Source organism: Asparagus officinalis, chromosome 4 (genome assembly GCF_001876935.1).
Source record: "Asparagus officinalis chromosome 4, Aspof.V1, whole genome shotgun sequence".
Taxonomy (NCBI): Eukaryota; Viridiplantae; Streptophyta; class Magnoliopsida; order Asparagales; family Asparagaceae; genus Asparagus; species Asparagus officinalis.
The window spans coordinates 33,473,535-33,491,483 of NC_033797.1; the positions used below are offsets into that span (position 1 = coordinate 33,473,535).

At 38.6% G+C, this 17,949-nt stretch overlaps 1 protein-coding gene across 1 annotated transcript in view; it reads right to left on the reverse strand.

Moving 5' to 3' along the window:
• The window catches only part of LOC109837143 (transcription factor EGL1-like), a 20,138-nt gene extending 13,975 nt beyond the window's left edge, over positions 1-6,163 (reverse strand). The window contains exons 1-6 of the mRNA XM_020405256.1: positions 5,836-6,163; positions 4,810-5,064; positions 4,620-4,716; positions 4,478-4,492; positions 4,219-4,275; positions 3,217-4,113 (exon numbers count right to left, since the gene is read on the reverse strand). Coding sequence (XP_020260845.1) covers positions 3,217-4,113; positions 4,219-4,275; positions 4,478-4,492; positions 4,620-4,716; positions 4,810-5,064; positions 5,836-5,963 — 1,449 coding nt within the window. The 5' untranslated portion in view covers positions 5,964-6,163. The remainder of the gene's footprint in view (positions 1-3,216; positions 4,114-4,218; positions 4,276-4,477; positions 4,493-4,619; positions 4,717-4,809; positions 5,065-5,835) is intronic.

The following is a 17,949-nucleotide window of genomic DNA, read 5'->3' on the forward strand; positions in this document are numbered from 1 at the left end:
CCGCCGATCAACAACGGTTATATTTATGTACTTTCTAGATTTTGTGGGATTTGGTTTTTTTTGTCATTTTGCTTGGGTTTCTACTGATGTTTTGGGTTTCTATAAATACCCCAATTGCTCTCATCTTTCAAAACAACCAAGAGAATGTTTTAAGAAGGTTTAACAAGAGTTTGAAGTTTTGTTTAGTGTTTGTTTAAAAAGCTTTTAAGCGTTTGAGAGTTTGTTTTGTGAAAACAATTTCACAAGGGTTTGAGGAAGATCATCCATCAGTGTTTGAGCATCCAACTCTTCTCCCTCACTCTCTTGATCTATTGAGAAGTTTTCTAAACTCATATCTAGCTTTACTTTTATATATTTGTTTGATTATCATCTTATTAAAGCTAGTTTTATATTGAGTTTAGATTTAATTAATCTCATTGTTACACACACTCACTTGAGCTTATTGTATTTGCATTCATAATATATTTGGGGTTGTGAGAGATAGTAACTTTGAGTTGTGCCTAATTGAGTTCTCGTTCATTGTAGAGAACAAATCATTTGTTGTTATTATGCTTAATTGTGAGGATCACTTTGTAATATACTAGTACACCAAGAGGAGTGTGTGGTGACAGACGGGATCATCCCAAAAGGAGTGGGGTAGGTGGTAATGCCTAGAGAGAGGTTATAATTTCTAACACTTGAGGGAGACACGGACTAGAGACCAACACTTGAGGTGGTAGTTAGTGTAGTTACATTGTGAGTATGGATTGTAAAGTTTTCGGTTAGCTAGAAAACCGTATTTTAAGGTGTAAACATTTTTCGGGTAAGCGTAAAAAACCCGGTGTGATAGTGGAGATCTCCTCGAGGTGAGGAGCGGGGACGTAGGTCGTGGGGACCGAACCTCGTGAACATATCATTTGTTTGTGATTGCATTGACACACTTATTTTTTTTATGTTCATATCTTATATCGCCTTTGTATATTGCTCATTGTTTATATAACCCACTATCTAGTTTAGTTTGTTTATCCTTGAGTGTTTTGTATATCCTTGCATATATCTCATAGTATATCTTATTGCTAGGATATAGCCCTTTGTTCATATTGCATATTCTTGCTCATAATTAGTTGTATATCTATCTTGCAAGAATATATTTGTTAATAAGTTTTAATTGATATTTAAATCGGATTAGATTAGTATAAACCCTATTCACCCCCCTCCCCCCTTCAAGGGTTCTTTCCTAGTAGCAATAGGGTCTAACACTAGTAGTCAACCACAGTTAAAGAAGTGTATTGGCAGAAGGTGAATGTACTTCATTCTGATTTTAGCGGGAGGTGCAAGAGGGACCTATTTCTGCATTTGTGCCGAGCTCATGGAAGTTTAAGACACTTCATTAGAGAGGAAACATTGTGGCGATGAGATACAGTGATATTTTTTATTGGTTGTTCCTTTCTGGAGGGGGATCGGTGTTGGTTGTCGAGCATTGGTTTTGGTTTAGGAGGTTCGACATATTTGGGGCATCTTAGTCATAGGTTACCGACTGCGACATTTGGAGTTATTGGATCTGGTGGAGCTGCTTCAGATTTTGGTTAGCGTTGGATATTTGGTTACCCAACATTTGGTCACATCGAGGATGTGAGATTTGATCCGATTTCGCGTTTGGGATTCAGAGGCTTATTTGATTATCGGTTGGGAGCTTCTGATTTTATTCTGAGCAGGTATGTCACTTTTTGACTCTCGGCAGGTAGAGAGTATTGATCAGGTCGTTTGGATATCGCAGCAGGTGGAGGGTGATGCTACTCCACATTAGGTGGAGTTTACTCCACATACTCCAGATTATACTGCATCGTTTGGGATTCCAGCTGAGGTGACACAGATTGGGGATCATTTGGATTTGGATGCAGATGATATTGGTGAACAGTTGCAGACTTTTCTATTTGTTTGAGGGCCTTTGGAGGCCGTTTGGGTAAACTACGTGAAGGCTTAATTCTTTGGGCAAGAGGATACGTAGGCAGTCAGTTTTGATGCAGCCGATTTGGTAAGTAGATACCGATGTTTGGGAGAGTGTTCGCACTCCCGTTTGGGTCTCGACTTGTTGTGGATTGAGTCCGTTGTCGTGAATCATTTCACTTCGTACTGGACGTAACAAGTGAGGCATTTGGTTTGATCGGTGTCGGCTCAGTTTTTGGAAGAAACTTCGCCGAGGTGGAGAATTGTAGAATCGGCGAGAAATTTTGGATCAGAACAGGTTTGGAGGCGCATGAGTCGTTTTGGGTGCTGCGCGGTCGACCGCGACGCAAGGTCGGTCAACTGCGAACGTGCACAAGCCAGAGTAGGAGTCTGGATTTGGCGCGGTCGACCGCAAGACCCTGTAGGCGAATTTGATCTTTGTCGCTGAATCGCGATCGAGCGCGAGCTTTGGGCGGTCGACAGCCAATCGGGTCAGGGCCTGTTTTGTGTTTCTTGTTCTTATTGGGTTTGGTGTTTGCTATAAATACCAACATACGAATTAGGATTTCTTTGGCTTTGTTTGGAGATTGGTTTGGGGATATTTGGAGCACAGAAAAAGGAGTGTGTTTCTGAGCAATTGTTTGATGGTTTATTTGGAGAGATTAGGAGATTTGTTGGTGAGATTAGTTGATTGGTTTGAGCGTTTTGTAATCTCAGTTTGTACTTTTCTTCTCTATTAGTGAAAACCCAATCCCCTTCTTGCCTCGTGGACGTAGGCAATTTGCCGAACCACGTAAAACTATTGTGTTTGGATTTGTGCCGTTGTTTGCCGAACCACGTAAAACTATTGTGTTTGGATTTGTGCCGTTGTTTTGATTTGTTTAGCCTTTATCTCGACGTTTGTTTGTTGTGCCGTTGTTTTGATTTGTTTAGCCTTTATCTCGACGTTTGTTTGATTTGGTTCTCGAAGCACGCCTGTTTGGTTGTCCCGCTTCCGCGCCACGCACAACATCCATCAAATTTTACTATGAAAAAAACTTCTATTCTTGGAAGTCTTTACTACACCCAAAAAGCATATTGTGACGAAGTTCGAGATCCATGATTATTTAGAATAATTTACTCTCAAAATCTTAGGATCCTTACCTACCAAATTTCATTAATGAATAGTCAATATGCAACATGATGCATAAAATGTGAACTTCTGTTGTTCTAGTTGTGACGAATAGTACTTTTGGAAAAAGTTTTCAAGGTTTAGCCAGAAACAGTTTTAATGATTGTTAGTACAATTACCTTGCTAATGGAAGGAACGAGTGATCTGAGAATGAGGAACTTTTCATTCAGCTTCTCTCTTCTTCTCCTCTCTGATAACACATGATTACCGCTTGTATCATCTCCTTCTGGCTTGCAAACATTATTCCTAATCCCATTTTCTTCTGGCGGTTTCAATGATCGAAGATAATCCTGAATCCAAGATGCACCAACCAAAATCTTCTTCAAGAGTTTCTGAGGTGTGTCACTTGTTGGTTTTGGAATGGTGAAATCTCTTCTCCAATGTGTAAAATTGGATGCTTGAGATCCATTAAGGAAGCATGAATCTGAGACCGACCCCTTTGAGTTTGTTAAAATCACAGAAAGAGTCCTTTCGTAGTGAGTCTCATCACCTTCAAGATCTAGGGAGGTCAAATATGCATTGTTTCCTTCTTGAAGGCAATCTAAAACATGATTCCTTATCCTTTCACCCCTTGGAGAAGAAAGAATCCTTTGAGAATTCACGAAGGATTGGGACATACAACTTTGTAATTCATCCATCCTTAAAGAATCATCAGTGTGATGATTCGTGCAGTAATCGTTTGAACTTCCACCGGGAGAACCATTTTGTATTTCCTCACATATTTTTGGATTTAGCTCCTCCACTTCGTCATGAATTGCATCAACATTTTTGGTAGGAGCATAAGAAGGAAAATTAAAAGCAAAAGGTAATAGAATATCCTCAGGTATCAAGTTGTCATTCTCCAATTCCATTGCATCTTCTATTAGTTGATCATGATCAAGAGTTGGGTGTATGGTTTCCTCTTCATCCTTTTCTACGTTTGGCGAACTTGATATAGATTGTTCAGAGCAAACAGGGATGGGAAAATCCCAGAAGGTTGTTTTGACTTGCTGTACTAGCACGGAATCCTCCAAAACCTTAAGATGTTCGTATGAAGTTGAAATCAGAAAAAAAAATGAAGTTAAATGAGAGTCAAGTGGAGTTATCGACACTTTTGAAATGATGCAGTCGGAGAAAATTACCTGTTCAGTTGTACCAAGCTCCAGAATACCATCCATGAAGGGAAAGCAGACCACTGTCTGCAAATAAGAGGGAAACAAAGTCATCCATAACAGCTTTGAACCTTATTAACAATGCACATAAAAGTGAAAACATAATCATAGAGATCTAGAATGACATAAGAAAACTCTCTTTGTCTTGTCAAAGAGTCTATTAAACAAGGGAACTGAAAATCCCAATGGCAGAATATTCAATTTAAATAGTTAACAAGAACTGATATACCTGAATTGATGCACTCTGAATTGAGACAGAACACAAAACAGTCAATCCACAGAGTTTGAACACAACAGAACAAAGAGAAGCCATTAGATAATTTTATGTTCAACATGAGAAACTCAGTAAAACTCATAGGAAAAGGCCTAACCTTTGCTAAAAGAGACCTTGAGAAAGTTCTGCTGTCTGCGAATTGTGCATTATTCAACCATATATGCTGATTGTTTGCTAAGGCTCTACCTGGTAACCTGGTGGAAATATGAGAAAAATTATGTTAGGCCAAATTTAATTTCAGTGAAAATGGTGGGAAATATTATTTTAAAAACAAATATTTTGCATACCCTTGTCCTGGATTGAATGTGAAGGACATGCAAACCAAGTAGTACCATTCGGTAGAAGTTAAATCTTCAGGAGATAATGAAGCAGATGGCCTTCTGGTTTGCTGATTGTTTTCAGCTGCTGAGAGAGATTCATAAAGGTCTCTCAGTTGCTCACTTCTCTGAAGACCAAGCTGATCAGCTTTAAATTCCATCGGTTGAGTCGTCTTCCTAGTTTTTATGTCGCCATTGTAGTATCCATTAGCCCATGATAATACCCTGGAACTCAACAACATGGGTAAATAAGAAATAAAATAACATCAAAGACACGCTTAAAAGGAATTCCAATTAAAGTTGCATATTCATGATGTAAGAGTCATGACAAGGAAAAAAACACTTAAAACATGGACTGAACTCAGGCAAAGATGAATGAATTACTAATTGACTGTAAACAGGCAAATTGAAAAGGATTACACAAATAAGATAATCTCTAACTGTTCAATTATCGGAAGAATCAGATGCAGATATTCCTCAGTGCATTAGAAATTATCAATATAGCAAAAAATGTAAGCCAAGAATAAATAAAATATTAGGAAAATATAAAAGCAATTGATACATGGCCTTCTTCTTAACTTCACAAATTCCCTGAATGTCGAGCATCATTTGCATGCCTGGAATTTGAAAAGTTTGGGACTTACCACAAAACATAGAGTCTATTCAAATTGTAGTTCTCTTATATATTCTTAATTCATAAGCATAAAAAGATGATCAAGATAAAGAAAAAGCTTCTCAATTTACCAAAGGAGATGCACTGGCAACATGTACAAATGAAATTCTGACCATTTCCATTAGCATATTGCAGAGAAAACACAAAGAAAATCCCTGTAACAACTAAGCATTTCAAAACGACATTAGATTACAATTGAATAAACCCATGATGACCCTGATATAGAGCTCTACTCAGTTTCATAGGAAACACAGATGAGGAAAAAAAGAATATGAACTTGAAGAATAGAAGAGTCAATAAGAGTTAATAAATAAACTCCATACCCTTGTTGTCTAGATGAAGCAGACCAAAAGATTGCATAGCTCCACCGCAAATTTCTAACAGTTGCTGCAAGCTGCTGTTTAAAGTGATTCTCTTGCAACCCTTCTTGGATTTCCCCCCCTGCTTCCATTGCTAGAGTCTTTGACACATAACCAGCTAAATCACTAAGCAAAATGCTTCAAAAGAAATATCCATTTCTTTTATCCTAATCAAGAATCTTTAGCGTCGATCGGTTTCTATTGATAAAGTGCTGGTAAAAAAAAGCTACTTCCCTTCCACCCAAAATGGAATGGTGTTAGAAATTTTTTTTTTTTTTCCAATTAAGTTTATCCTAAGAATGCTCAATAGGTGACAGAGAGTTAACATGCTATTATCTCTTGCCAAATCAAAAAAGTTACACCCAAATTTGAGGCTCTTCCCACAAAACCCCGTGAACATTTTTTTTTTTGTTCCTATGTGCCCCAATGAAATTTGAGGGTATATCAAAAAATCTTTGTTGATGCCATGGCTAACCATTATTTTGATTGTGTAGCTTGTTAATCCATTAACAGTGTTAGAGAGTAACATGGGAAAAGTTCTAAAGTTTAAGGGGTCTTGTGAGGCACACCAAAGTTCAAGGGGGTTAGTAGAATAAAAGAAATTTGTTTTGGCGGGGTGTATAGGGGTATTTTTTTTTTCTTTTTTTTTTACCCTTCCTATGTTCAAGATATATATAATTGTCTAACAGAGTTTATGAACAATGGATTTTCTTATATTAGACCCTTGCATTTCTCTTAACTTCATATTAGACCCTCAAATGTTAATATTCATAGTAGACGTTCAAACATTTTAGTTTGTTATTAGACCCTCAAATATTCATATTTTCAAATATTCATATTATTAGAACCTCTCAAAATTAGACCTTTGCTATTTGAAGTTAGACCCAAATCAGTTGTTTGGGACCCAAAGATAGTCCCACATTAGCGGGTTATAAGAGAATTTGAGGATTTAAATAGATAAGCTAAAGATTTAAATGTAGCATTGGCTAGTCAATTTTGGTAGTAATTTGAGCTAAACAACATGATACATTCAGTAGATCCGACGGCTTACACCATGTCAATGGGCCTGCGGGCCCTGGGTGTGACTAATACTATCAAAGCAGTTTGCTAGCTGGAAATGTAAAGCTCATTGCTATTCTGGAGTAATGCTACACCGTGTGAGCATGGCGGGAGCAACCTCTAAAGCCTGTAGGAGCCACCTGATGCCGGGATGTGTCAATCGTCATGTTGCGATGAAGGTGTCATATATGTAAAGTGAGGTGATTGTGAGACCCCAAAGACAGTCTCATATCGTTGGGTTATAAGAGAATTTAAGAGTTTAAATAGCCAAGCTAAAGACTTAAGTACAGCATCGACTAGTCTATATTAACACTGATTTGACCTAAACAATACGCTACACTTAGTGGACCCCACGGCTTATACTGTACCAATGGGCTCAGTGCGTGACAAGATGCACTGTTGAAATGAGACCCACATTTCAAATTACTGACTTCAGTGCCTCATTTCTTGCTGCAATAAAAAAACTGCGGAACTTGTGGTCAAAAGATACACCAGCAGAGAGCAGAAAGTCTGAGCTTTTAGCATGTATTTTCTCAATAGAAGAAAACCCATCTCATCAGTTGCTCAATTTGCATTAGAGACCAAAATCCAGCTCAAAATTGGCATGAACTTCAGAAAAAAGAACATTTTGATAGCAGAAAGTAATTAACTGCTACAAATGCCAATGGCTCAAAGAGTGTAGATTATAAAGTGGAAAACTTTTACTTTCTTCATCTCTTCTAATAATGATGCTAACTAACCAAACAACATTTTCTCCTCTGTTTTTGTCCTAAATAGAGATAGATTCTAGGAGATCAAAGTTGGCCACTTTTACAGCCTTTTGATCAGAACATTATTGTGTTTTACTTTTTCCCTTAAGATTGTGAAGGGTCTAAAGAATTGATGAAAGGAATTTTGGTTTTTGGTTTATGTCCAAAATTTAGATGGTGATTTTACATGTGGTTTGAAGCAGTCGAGAAGTATGTTGGGAATTTTAGTCTCACCGCCTAGTACGATTTGCGCAACTTAGAAGCCAACCCACAATCAATAATATATAAAATAACCACAATCAAGAAGAAATAACACCGAGATTTACGTGGTTCAATTGACCAACTTCGACCTATATCCACGGGCAACAATACGAGAAATTCACTATGTATCAGGGAGAACTATAATAGGAATCACTCAACTCTCATCTCTAATATCTCAACCTCACATACGTAATCAACTCTCATATTATCTCCAAAGCCCTATCCTTACAATATTTTGAACCGACAAAGATTGTGAAACCCTCTCCTAATGATGTAATCTTTTGCATGGATAAGGACTACGAAACCCTCGCCTCTCGCACAATATTCTTGAATCAGGATACGTCCTCTGCTAACCCTAAATTACAAGAATATCGGCTTCCTCTCCTCTGCTTAGTTTTTCCTCCAATAATAAAAGAGTATATATAGGAAAACCAAAACCCTATCTCTAGTCTAACTTCCTAATTAGAATAGGTTTCAAACTCCTAATCATGATAAGACTCAATCTCCTAATCGAGATAGATCTCTAACCATATCTAATTCTCCTGAAGTTATACAAAGAATCAAAGACATAATCCTAACAATCTCCACATTTGATTTGATTCCTAAACTCCCTGGAAGATATATCATCGTCATCTTGAAACTTTGTCTCTCCCGCTAGAGTCTTTTATTCCTTTCGCACTTCAAATCAAAGCACTTGCACTCCAACTGAATGTCTTTATGACCCTCACTTTCATCTGCCTCGTTGTGGCACCTCTACATCTCTTATGCGCACTAAGAGATCTTCGCCACCTCTGACATTAGAAGTAAATCAACCATACTTCTTCTCCCAATCTGAACTTAACAATAGTCTTCCCCCACTTGTTATCCTCGTACTCCACCTGCATCGCTCGTCTCGAATTATATCGGTGCATCTTTCCTACTCCACACTACGAGTCACATACCTCCATCTTCTTCATCACTTGGCTTGAACCAAATATGAGCGCTCATCATCTTCAAGTCTAATGCCACCATATTCATCAGTATATGTGTCACTCAGTCATTCTTGCTTGCAAGCTCCACTTAATCTGGCATTGTCCTCCTCGAGTCTACACACCAACCAACTACTGCTCATACGATGACTCTGAATAATTATATACCGATAACTCTACTGCTAGAACCATATCTGATTCTTTACATCAATCTTATCTGTCGCATACTCGTTTGTCCTATCTGCCATCAAATCTATCTCATCATCACCATTAGAACTTTTCAGCACCTTCTGGCTAATCTGAATAAAATCTAAAAAATTAAACCCTCCCATCGCATTCAAAGCACTCCAAAACCTCGGAATCGACTACTAGATCGCCAAAATCCACCATCGATTTGGCCATCTACACTCCAATCAACCTCATTCGTTGAATTTTGATCCAAAACACCAAACTCCAATTAAGTCAGACACGTGATCATTGTATCCTCAATCATGTGATTTCTTTCTTGAATAGCAATCATTCTTTTCCCTGTTATGTGTTTGACATCACACATGGATCAAATCCCAAGAACATCTATATGGGTCTCTACTTTTCTCGCATGAAAAGTATTGGCTGATGTGACTTCACCTCTCACGTGATTGGTCACGTGCTCTTCTACTCCTTTTCTTCACACAAATCACTGCTGACGCGCTGCCGCCTTGCCGCCAAGTCCAGGATTCTCTTCTATTGATCGTTCTCCACCCCTGACTATCTTCTCCTCCTTTTTTTCTTCTTCATCTTAGATTCTTGTAACGCTAATCTTTAATCTTGCACGACGTCATTTTCTATCTTGCGAACTCGCTTCCAGATCCATCAACATAGCTCTGATACCACTTGTTGAGAATTTTAGTCTCCCCGCCTACTACGATTTATGCAGTTTAGAAGCCAACCCACAATCAATAAGATATAAAATACCCACAATCAAGAAGAAAGAATACCGAGGTTTATATGGTTCAGTCGACTAACTTCGACATACGTCCACAGGCAACAATACGAGAAATCAACTATGTATCAGGGAGAACTACAATAGGAACCACTCAACTCTCGTGTTTCATCTCTCAACCTCACATACATAATCAATTCCCATATTATCTCCAAAGTCCTATCCTTACAATCTTTTGAACGGACAAAGACTGTGAAATTCTCTCCCAATGATGTAATCTTTTGTACGGATAAGAACTACGAAACCCTCGCCTCTCGTATAATATTTTTGAATCAGGCTACACAATCTGCTAACCCTAAATTACAAGAATATTGGCTCTCTCTCATCTGTTTAGTTTTTCCTCCAACAATAGAAGAATATGTATAGGGAAACTAAAACTTTATCTCTAGTCTAACTTCCTAATTAGAATAGGTTTCAAACTCCTAATCATGATGAGATCTCCTAATCATGATAGATCTCTAACACTAACTAATTATCATGAAGGTATACAAAGAATCAAAGACATAATCCCAACAAAGTAGAGGTAGTTAGGTTTGGCTTTTTATTCTCAAAATGGAAAAAAAAAATTAAAAATTAAAAGATTTGGCATATGGTGTATTTTTCATATTCTTCTTGTTTCTTGAGTTTTATTGCAGGTTATATCTCTTAAAGTTCCTAATCATTACGATAAAACTCTGATGTTGTGGTGAGAGTTGAGAGGTCAATGGGAGTTGAACTTGGATTGCTTTGATACTATTTAAAGTTCCTAACAATTACATCAAAACTCTAAAGTTGTAGTGAGAGCTGAGGATTATATTTTTCACTTTAACAAATTGTGTTATATTTCAAGGTGATGGAAAAAATCAGATGATCCAGAATTCACTTTTATCTGCTAATTTAATGATTGTTGTGATTTGTAGTCATAATGAGAATTTTATCTCAGAATTATAATAAATGGATTTCGTTTTGGAGTAAAGTTTGAGAATCTCCTATTATAGACAAGAAAATTTTATTTTTTTACCCTCACCATATTATCTCCTCCGACGAGAAAGACTTCTTTAATGGGGGAAAGACCAAATTCTTGATGGATCGTTTCATGTTTTTCTTGTAAATTTAGGCAATTAGATCAAAATTACATCATACCAGAGTACTATATTTGCTTTTGCTTTGTATTTGATCTGCTTGAAATTGTTTCTTATGTCCTTTTTTTCTCATAATCACCATCATCATAATTATAACCATCAACTTTTTTCACTGCTAAAAAATTAGGCATCCTAGACGGAAAATTCCGTCTAGGATACACAGAATTCCGTCTAGGATGCGTATCCTAGATGGAATTCCGTCTAGAATACCCGTCTAGGAAGTTTCCATCTAGGATGTAGTATTCTAGACGGAAATACCGTCTAGAATACATCCTAGACAGAATATTCTAGACGGAAACTTCCTAGACGGGTATTCTAGACGGAAATTTCCGTCTAGAATACCTGGTTATTTTTAAAAAAAATAAAAAATAAAGGAACCGTCTAGAATACTATTCTAGACGGAATTTTCCGTCTAGAATGTTTTATTCTAGACGGAATATTCTAGACGGAAAATTTCCGTCTAGTTTAATACATTCTAGACGGAAAAAATTCCGTCTAGAATATTCTGTCTAGAATATATGATTTTCTACTAATGTTTGTTGCGCGTGGAAGCATGATCAACACTAGCTCGAAAGATTAAATTATGTTTGAATTCTATACTCTTACGTAGACAAGAATGAATAGAGAACAGCTACGTTTAATTCAAAATGAGAGTTCTATATGATATATGTACTCCCTGGTTTGTTTGGAATTATGCACTAGCTGCTAGTGTTATAGCGTACATGCCAGGTGCGTTGGCGAAGAAAAAATGAATTCTAAAAACAAAGCCAACACATATCAACATACTATACACATTAAATTTTATTTTTCGAGTAAAAATTAGCAGTTACATAAAAGGTTTTTTTAAAAACAACTTCAAGACCTGGCAAGAGTTCAACCAGCTATTTCGGTATCTAGTATACGTGCCTGATACGAGTCACATTGATGCAGGGATAAAAAAAAAGTACATTCTTTGGAAAAGAGAATAATCTGTGAGGTCAATTGACAGGATACGTTATTGAAAAGGCGCCAACGCAATATTCCTATGGAGTGTGATTCAGAATCGACACAGGTAGAAGGGAGTTCTCATTTCTGCATCAAACCAACAATAATTTTACAGTGTAAAATATTTCTTTGTTTTTTAGCACATAATGTACTAGAAGTTGTATCCAGTTGTACATCCTATGAGTTGAGTGAATAACGCTGAAATTTACATTGGAAATTTTACTCCCTTGATACAATACTAGTGCGTACCAGCGAACGCCATCATAACAAACAGTGCCAACATAAATCAAGAAACAGTCATCTCATCTCATCATATATAGCATTAAGCTTTCTAATTGTAGAAGTATGTGAAATTGGGAGTATCAACATTAAGCCTGTTTGGATTTGTAGGGGGTGAAGGGAAGTTAAGGGAAACTGAGTGAAGGGAAGGGAAGGGAGTTCCCTTCCCCTTGGTTACACCCCAATTTAGGGGGTAACAATTTTTATACTATTAGGGGGTGAACCAAGGGGAACTAGGGTGAATTAACTTCACCTCCTAAGTGTTCCCAAACAAGGTGAATGGAGGTGAATGGTTCCCCTAACTTCACCTCCTAAGTGTTCCCAAACAGTAAAGTTGTTGATGATTATGGGATTATTTTGGTGCCTTTTAATCAATGTTATAGATGTGCAAGTACATTAAAAAATGTGAACTGTTCTTAAGAGGACCCTTTAGTTGTATCCTACAAAAATTCCTGCTCATTTACCACAATATACATTATCTGTTCTAAATAATATTATTTATCTCTAAATGACTCTTTCCGTAAGGCCATCTGTGATACAACGTAATCCAAACGAACTCGGTTCTGTGTCAAAATCATTTTCCATTAGAATCCAAAAAAATTTCTTCATACTGAGAATGTTTCAAAACTGTGCTCTTTTGTCGATGGAGAGATTAGCAGATTAATTGCCTTCACATAATTTTACCTCTGATTTATGAGTGATGAAGAGAAAGAGAAGTTACCTCCACAAACTCAAGAGCAATCACCACAAATACCATGTTGTATATGTAAACAGGCAAACAAGCAAAACTGTATGCTTGTGAGCTTACTTATTTTGTTCTTTGGCAATAAAATCAGCTGACTTATTAATAAAAGAAATGGAGTTAGAGATAAATACAAGAGAATGTGACCGTCCTAAACAGACTGGCAATAAATGGGCATTTATGAGAGTATGTTTGTTTTTGAGGTTTTGGTATCAAGAGCTGAGCAGACTGACGTACCCAGAATTGTACATGTGGACCCACTATTTGCTTGATCTATGCCTCACATTTATAGACTCCTTATCTCACCAATTGGGCATAGCACTTAATGGGGATAGAGGTTTGAAAAATAAACAAGTTCTTTTAAATTCCCGCACCCCACCCCACCTCCTTCCCTTCCTTTCGAAACTTCACCATATCACTCATTTAGCATTTATGTAACTGGAGATAATGAATCAATTTTTACCTGTACGGGATACGTGTAAATATACACAGAGTCTAGGTGGTAGCAAATATTTGAAGGATATTTTGAAGAAATCGTGAGAAGTTTGGTGAAGAACAGGTGTTGGAAGAGCTTCAGGTTTTGTTTGGGAGCTGTGCGGTCGACCGCGGTGCAAGGTCGGTCGACCGCAATCGTGCACGGATCCAGGATTTGTGTCTGGACTTGGCGCGGTCGACCACCAGACCCTGTAGGCGATTTATGGTCTCTGTCGTTGGATCGCGGTCGACCGCGAGATTGGGGGCGGTCGACCGCTAATCGGGTCAAAACCCAGTTTTGGTTTTCTGATCTTATTTGATTTTTGTGTTTGTATAAATACCAATACACTTTTAAGGTTTTTTAGGGTAAGAACTTGGGATATTTGGAGCACAAAAAAGAGGTATTTTCTGAGCTATTTGATTAGGGTTTATTTGGAGAAATTAAGAGCTTTGTTGGTGAGATTAGTTTGTTCATTCGAGTGATTTGTAATCTTAAGTTGTATTATTCTTCTCTATTAGTGAAAACCTCATCCCCTTCTTGTCCAGTGGACGTAGGCAATTGCCAAACCACGTCAACATTGGTGTTTTATGTGTGCATTAATTTTGGTTGGTTTTGGCCCTCTTTGATCGGCGTTTGTTTTGGTTTCTCGACACGATTTTCTACAACAGTTGGTATTAGAGCTCGGGCTACGCTTGAGCTATTTGGAGGAGTAGATCAATTTGGGAAGCTCGTCTAGGCTTTCAGTTGGTGAGAAATGTGAGATCTTTTTGGTAAAGCTTCTTTCTTTTCTCAGTTTTGGATCTATTCTTCGTTTGTTTCCGCACTGGTTGTTGGTGTGTTGAAGATTATGGCCGAGAAAGAGGGAGTTGAGGGTGGTTCTTCAGGTGTGAAGACTGTCCAAAGTTTGAGTATTCACTCGATGAAGATTGATGTGGAGAAGTTCAATGGCACTAACAATTTTGGACTTTGGCGATGCGAAGTCTTGGATGCGCTCAATGCGCAGAATTTGAAAGATACGTTAGAGTTGGACGGGAAACCGGACGACATTGATGAGAAGGTTTGGAAAAAGATGAATCGAACAGTGTGTGGTGTGATTAGGTCTTGCCTCACTCAAGATCTAAAATATGATGTGATGAATGAGACTTCAGCTAAGAAGATTTGGGAAAAACCGTTTGTATTTGAAGAGGAGGCTTTATCGCTTCTAATTGAAGAAAGAGACATCCATTAGTGATCACATGAACCACTACACGAAGCTTCTTGTAGATTTGGTGAATGTAGATATCATTGTTGAAGATGAGGACAATGCGTTGCTATTGTTGAGTTCCTTGCCCGACGAGTAATATGAGACGTTTGTCCTTACTCTTATTAATGGGAAGGCATCTCTTTCATATAGTAAGGTCACCGCTGTATTAGTGAATTACCAACTTAGGAAGAAGGACAAGGAGACTTCTATTGAGTCGGTAACGGGGGCATTGGTTGCAAGAGCAAAGGGTCCAAACCCAGGTAGAAGGTCACAGTCTAGAGGGGCACATCTTGGAATTCGTAGGAATCAGTGTACTTTTTGTAAAGAAGATGAACATTAGAAAGCTGAATGCCCAAAGTTAAATGATCAAGTCGGGAAGAATAAGGGGAAAGCTATTCAGGCTTCAGAGGTGAATGTTGTCAATGCTAGTGGCAACGATTCAGATTCAGATTCTTTGGGCTACTCATTATCTGCACTGCCGTCAGTTTGTGTTGCCTACTCTATAGATTGGATGTTGGACTCCAATGCTACATACCATATTTTCCCTAGGAGGGATTGGCTCTCCAGATTTTAGGAGTTGGAAAGAGGGGATTTCGTGCTCATGAGTAATGATCATGAATGCACTATTGGTTGTATTGGCATCGTTCGGATTAGGATGAGTGACGGAGTGATTCGGGAGTTGGTTAGAGTGAGTTCGTTCCTCAGTTGAAGAAGAATATCATTTTACTTGGAGCTTTAGAGGCAGCAGGCTATAGGGTGACCTTGGCGGATGCACGTTTGAAGGTTACATTTGGGTCCATGATTGTGATGAAGGACGTCAGAAGGAGTAACTTATACTATTTGCTTGGGAGCACGGTGATTGATAGAGCGCTGACGACTTCTTTGGCTAGACTGTGGCATTGTTTGGTGCTGGGATATATGATTGATGATGCCATGCATAAGTTGTTGATGAGTGCTTTGACCTGCAGATGGAAGTCCTTTGAGCACATTGGGATGAGAAAGACCATGGTGGAGTTAGGCACTTCTATCCATCGAGCGAGGAGTCTTTTAGGAGGTGTTCAGTCAGACATTTGGGGGCCTTCCAAGGAGACATCATTGGGAGGTAATCGTTTTGTAGTTTTCGCAGTTGGTGATTGTTCTAGGCATTATTGGGTCACGACCAGTTCTCGTTGGTGTAAAGTCTTAGAAGTCAATAACAATTGGAAGAAGTGTATTGGCAGAAAGGTAACTCGTTGTTCTAGCTTTGGTAAAGGTCCTTTCTTGCATTTATGCCGAGCTCATGACAACTTGAAACACTTCATTGATGTGGAGACTTTGGGGTGACGAGATGAGATGACGGTTTCGATAGGTCGTTCCTTTCTGGAGGAGGATCGGCGTTGGTTATCGAGCATTGGTTCTGGTTCTGGAGTTTCGACATATTTGGGTCATCTTAGTCATAGGTCGCCGACTGCTGCATTAGGAGTTATTGGATCTGGTGGAGCTACTTCAGATTTTGATTAGCGTCAGATATTTGGTCACCCAGCATTTGGTCACATCGAGGATGTGAGATTTGATCCGATTATGCGTTTGGGATTCGAAGGCTCATTTGATTATCGTTTGGGAGCTTCTGATTTTGTTCTAAGCAGGAATGTCACTTTGAATGCCACTTTTGACTCTCAGCAAGTGGAGAGTGTTGATCAGGTCATTTGGATATTACAGCAGGTGGAGGGTGATGCTACTTCACGTTGGGTGGAACTTATTCCACATACTCCATATCACACTGCGTCATTTGGAATTCCAGCTGAGGTGGCACAGGTTGGGGTTCATTTGATTTTGGATGCAGATGATAGATTGGTTTTGGATTCGGTTGTAGTTGGTGGACATGATTTGGATACGGTCATTGGTTCACCTTAGATTAAGGTGTTTGATTTGTATCAGTTTGGGGTCGCTATCAGTTGCATATCCGTTAGCGATATTGGGGAAGAGTGAAAGATTTGAGACTTTTCTATTTGATTGAGGGCCTTTGGAGATCGTTTGGGTGAACTACGTGAAGGCTTGATTCCTTGGGCAAGAGGATACGTAGGCAGTCTTTATGATGAAGCCGATTTGGTGAGTAGATACCGACGTTTGGGTGAGTGTTCGCACTTCCGTTTGGGTCTCGACTTGTTGAGGATTAAGAAGCAGCAAGTGAGGCATTTGGTTTGGTTGGTGTCGGCTCAGTTTTGATAGAAACTTCGCCGAGGTGGAGAATTGAAGAAACCGCGAGAAGTTTGGTGAAGAACAGGTGTTGGAAGAGCTCGGGGTTCTGTTTGGGTGCTGCGCGGTCGACCGCGGTGCAAGGCCGGTCGACCGGGATCGTACACGAATCCAGGATTTGTGTCTGGACTTGGCACGGTCGACCGCCACGGTTGACCGCCAGACCCTGTAGGCGATTTATAGTCTCTGTTGTTGGATTGCGGTCGACCGCGAGATTGGGGGCGGTCAACCGCCAATCGGGTCAAAGCCCAGTTTTGGTTTCCTGATCTTATTTGGTTTTGGTGTTTGTATAAATACCAATACACGTTCTAGGGTTTATTAAGGCAAGAGTTTGGGATATTTAGAGCACAGAAAAGAGGTATTTTCTGAGCTATTTGATTATAGTTTATTTGGAGAGATTAAGAGCTTTGTTGGTGAGATTAGTTTGTTCCTTCGAGTGATTTGTAATCTCAAGTTGTACTTTTCTTCTCTACTAGTGAAAATCTCATCCCCTTCTTGTCCCATGGACGTAGGCAATTGCCGAACCATGTTAAAATTGATGTTTTGTTTGTGCATTGATTTTGGTTGGTTTTGACCCTCTTTGATCGGCGTTTGTTTTGATTCCTCGACACGATTTTCAACAACATATTTTTCAAAAACCGATATCTGAAAGGTCAAACATGCATTTGAAGGATTTTTTTTTTTAAATCAGCAGTCAAAGATCAATCTATTATATATTATCTATTATTAAAGAAATTAGCATTATGGTCATAAACTTTTGTTGCTCCACCGGATGTGAGTCATGCTTTTAAAAACTCAAAAATGCTCCACAGCTTACAATTGTAACTCACAGGACAGACAAAATTGGAGTAATCGGGGAGAAAACCACCATGTTCACTTCAGCACCCCTAACATTTCGTAGTCATGCAGGCAATACCTGCACTGGAAGACTATTAAAGATAAAAACAACAAGACACTGTATGTGTTATATGGGTCGAAAT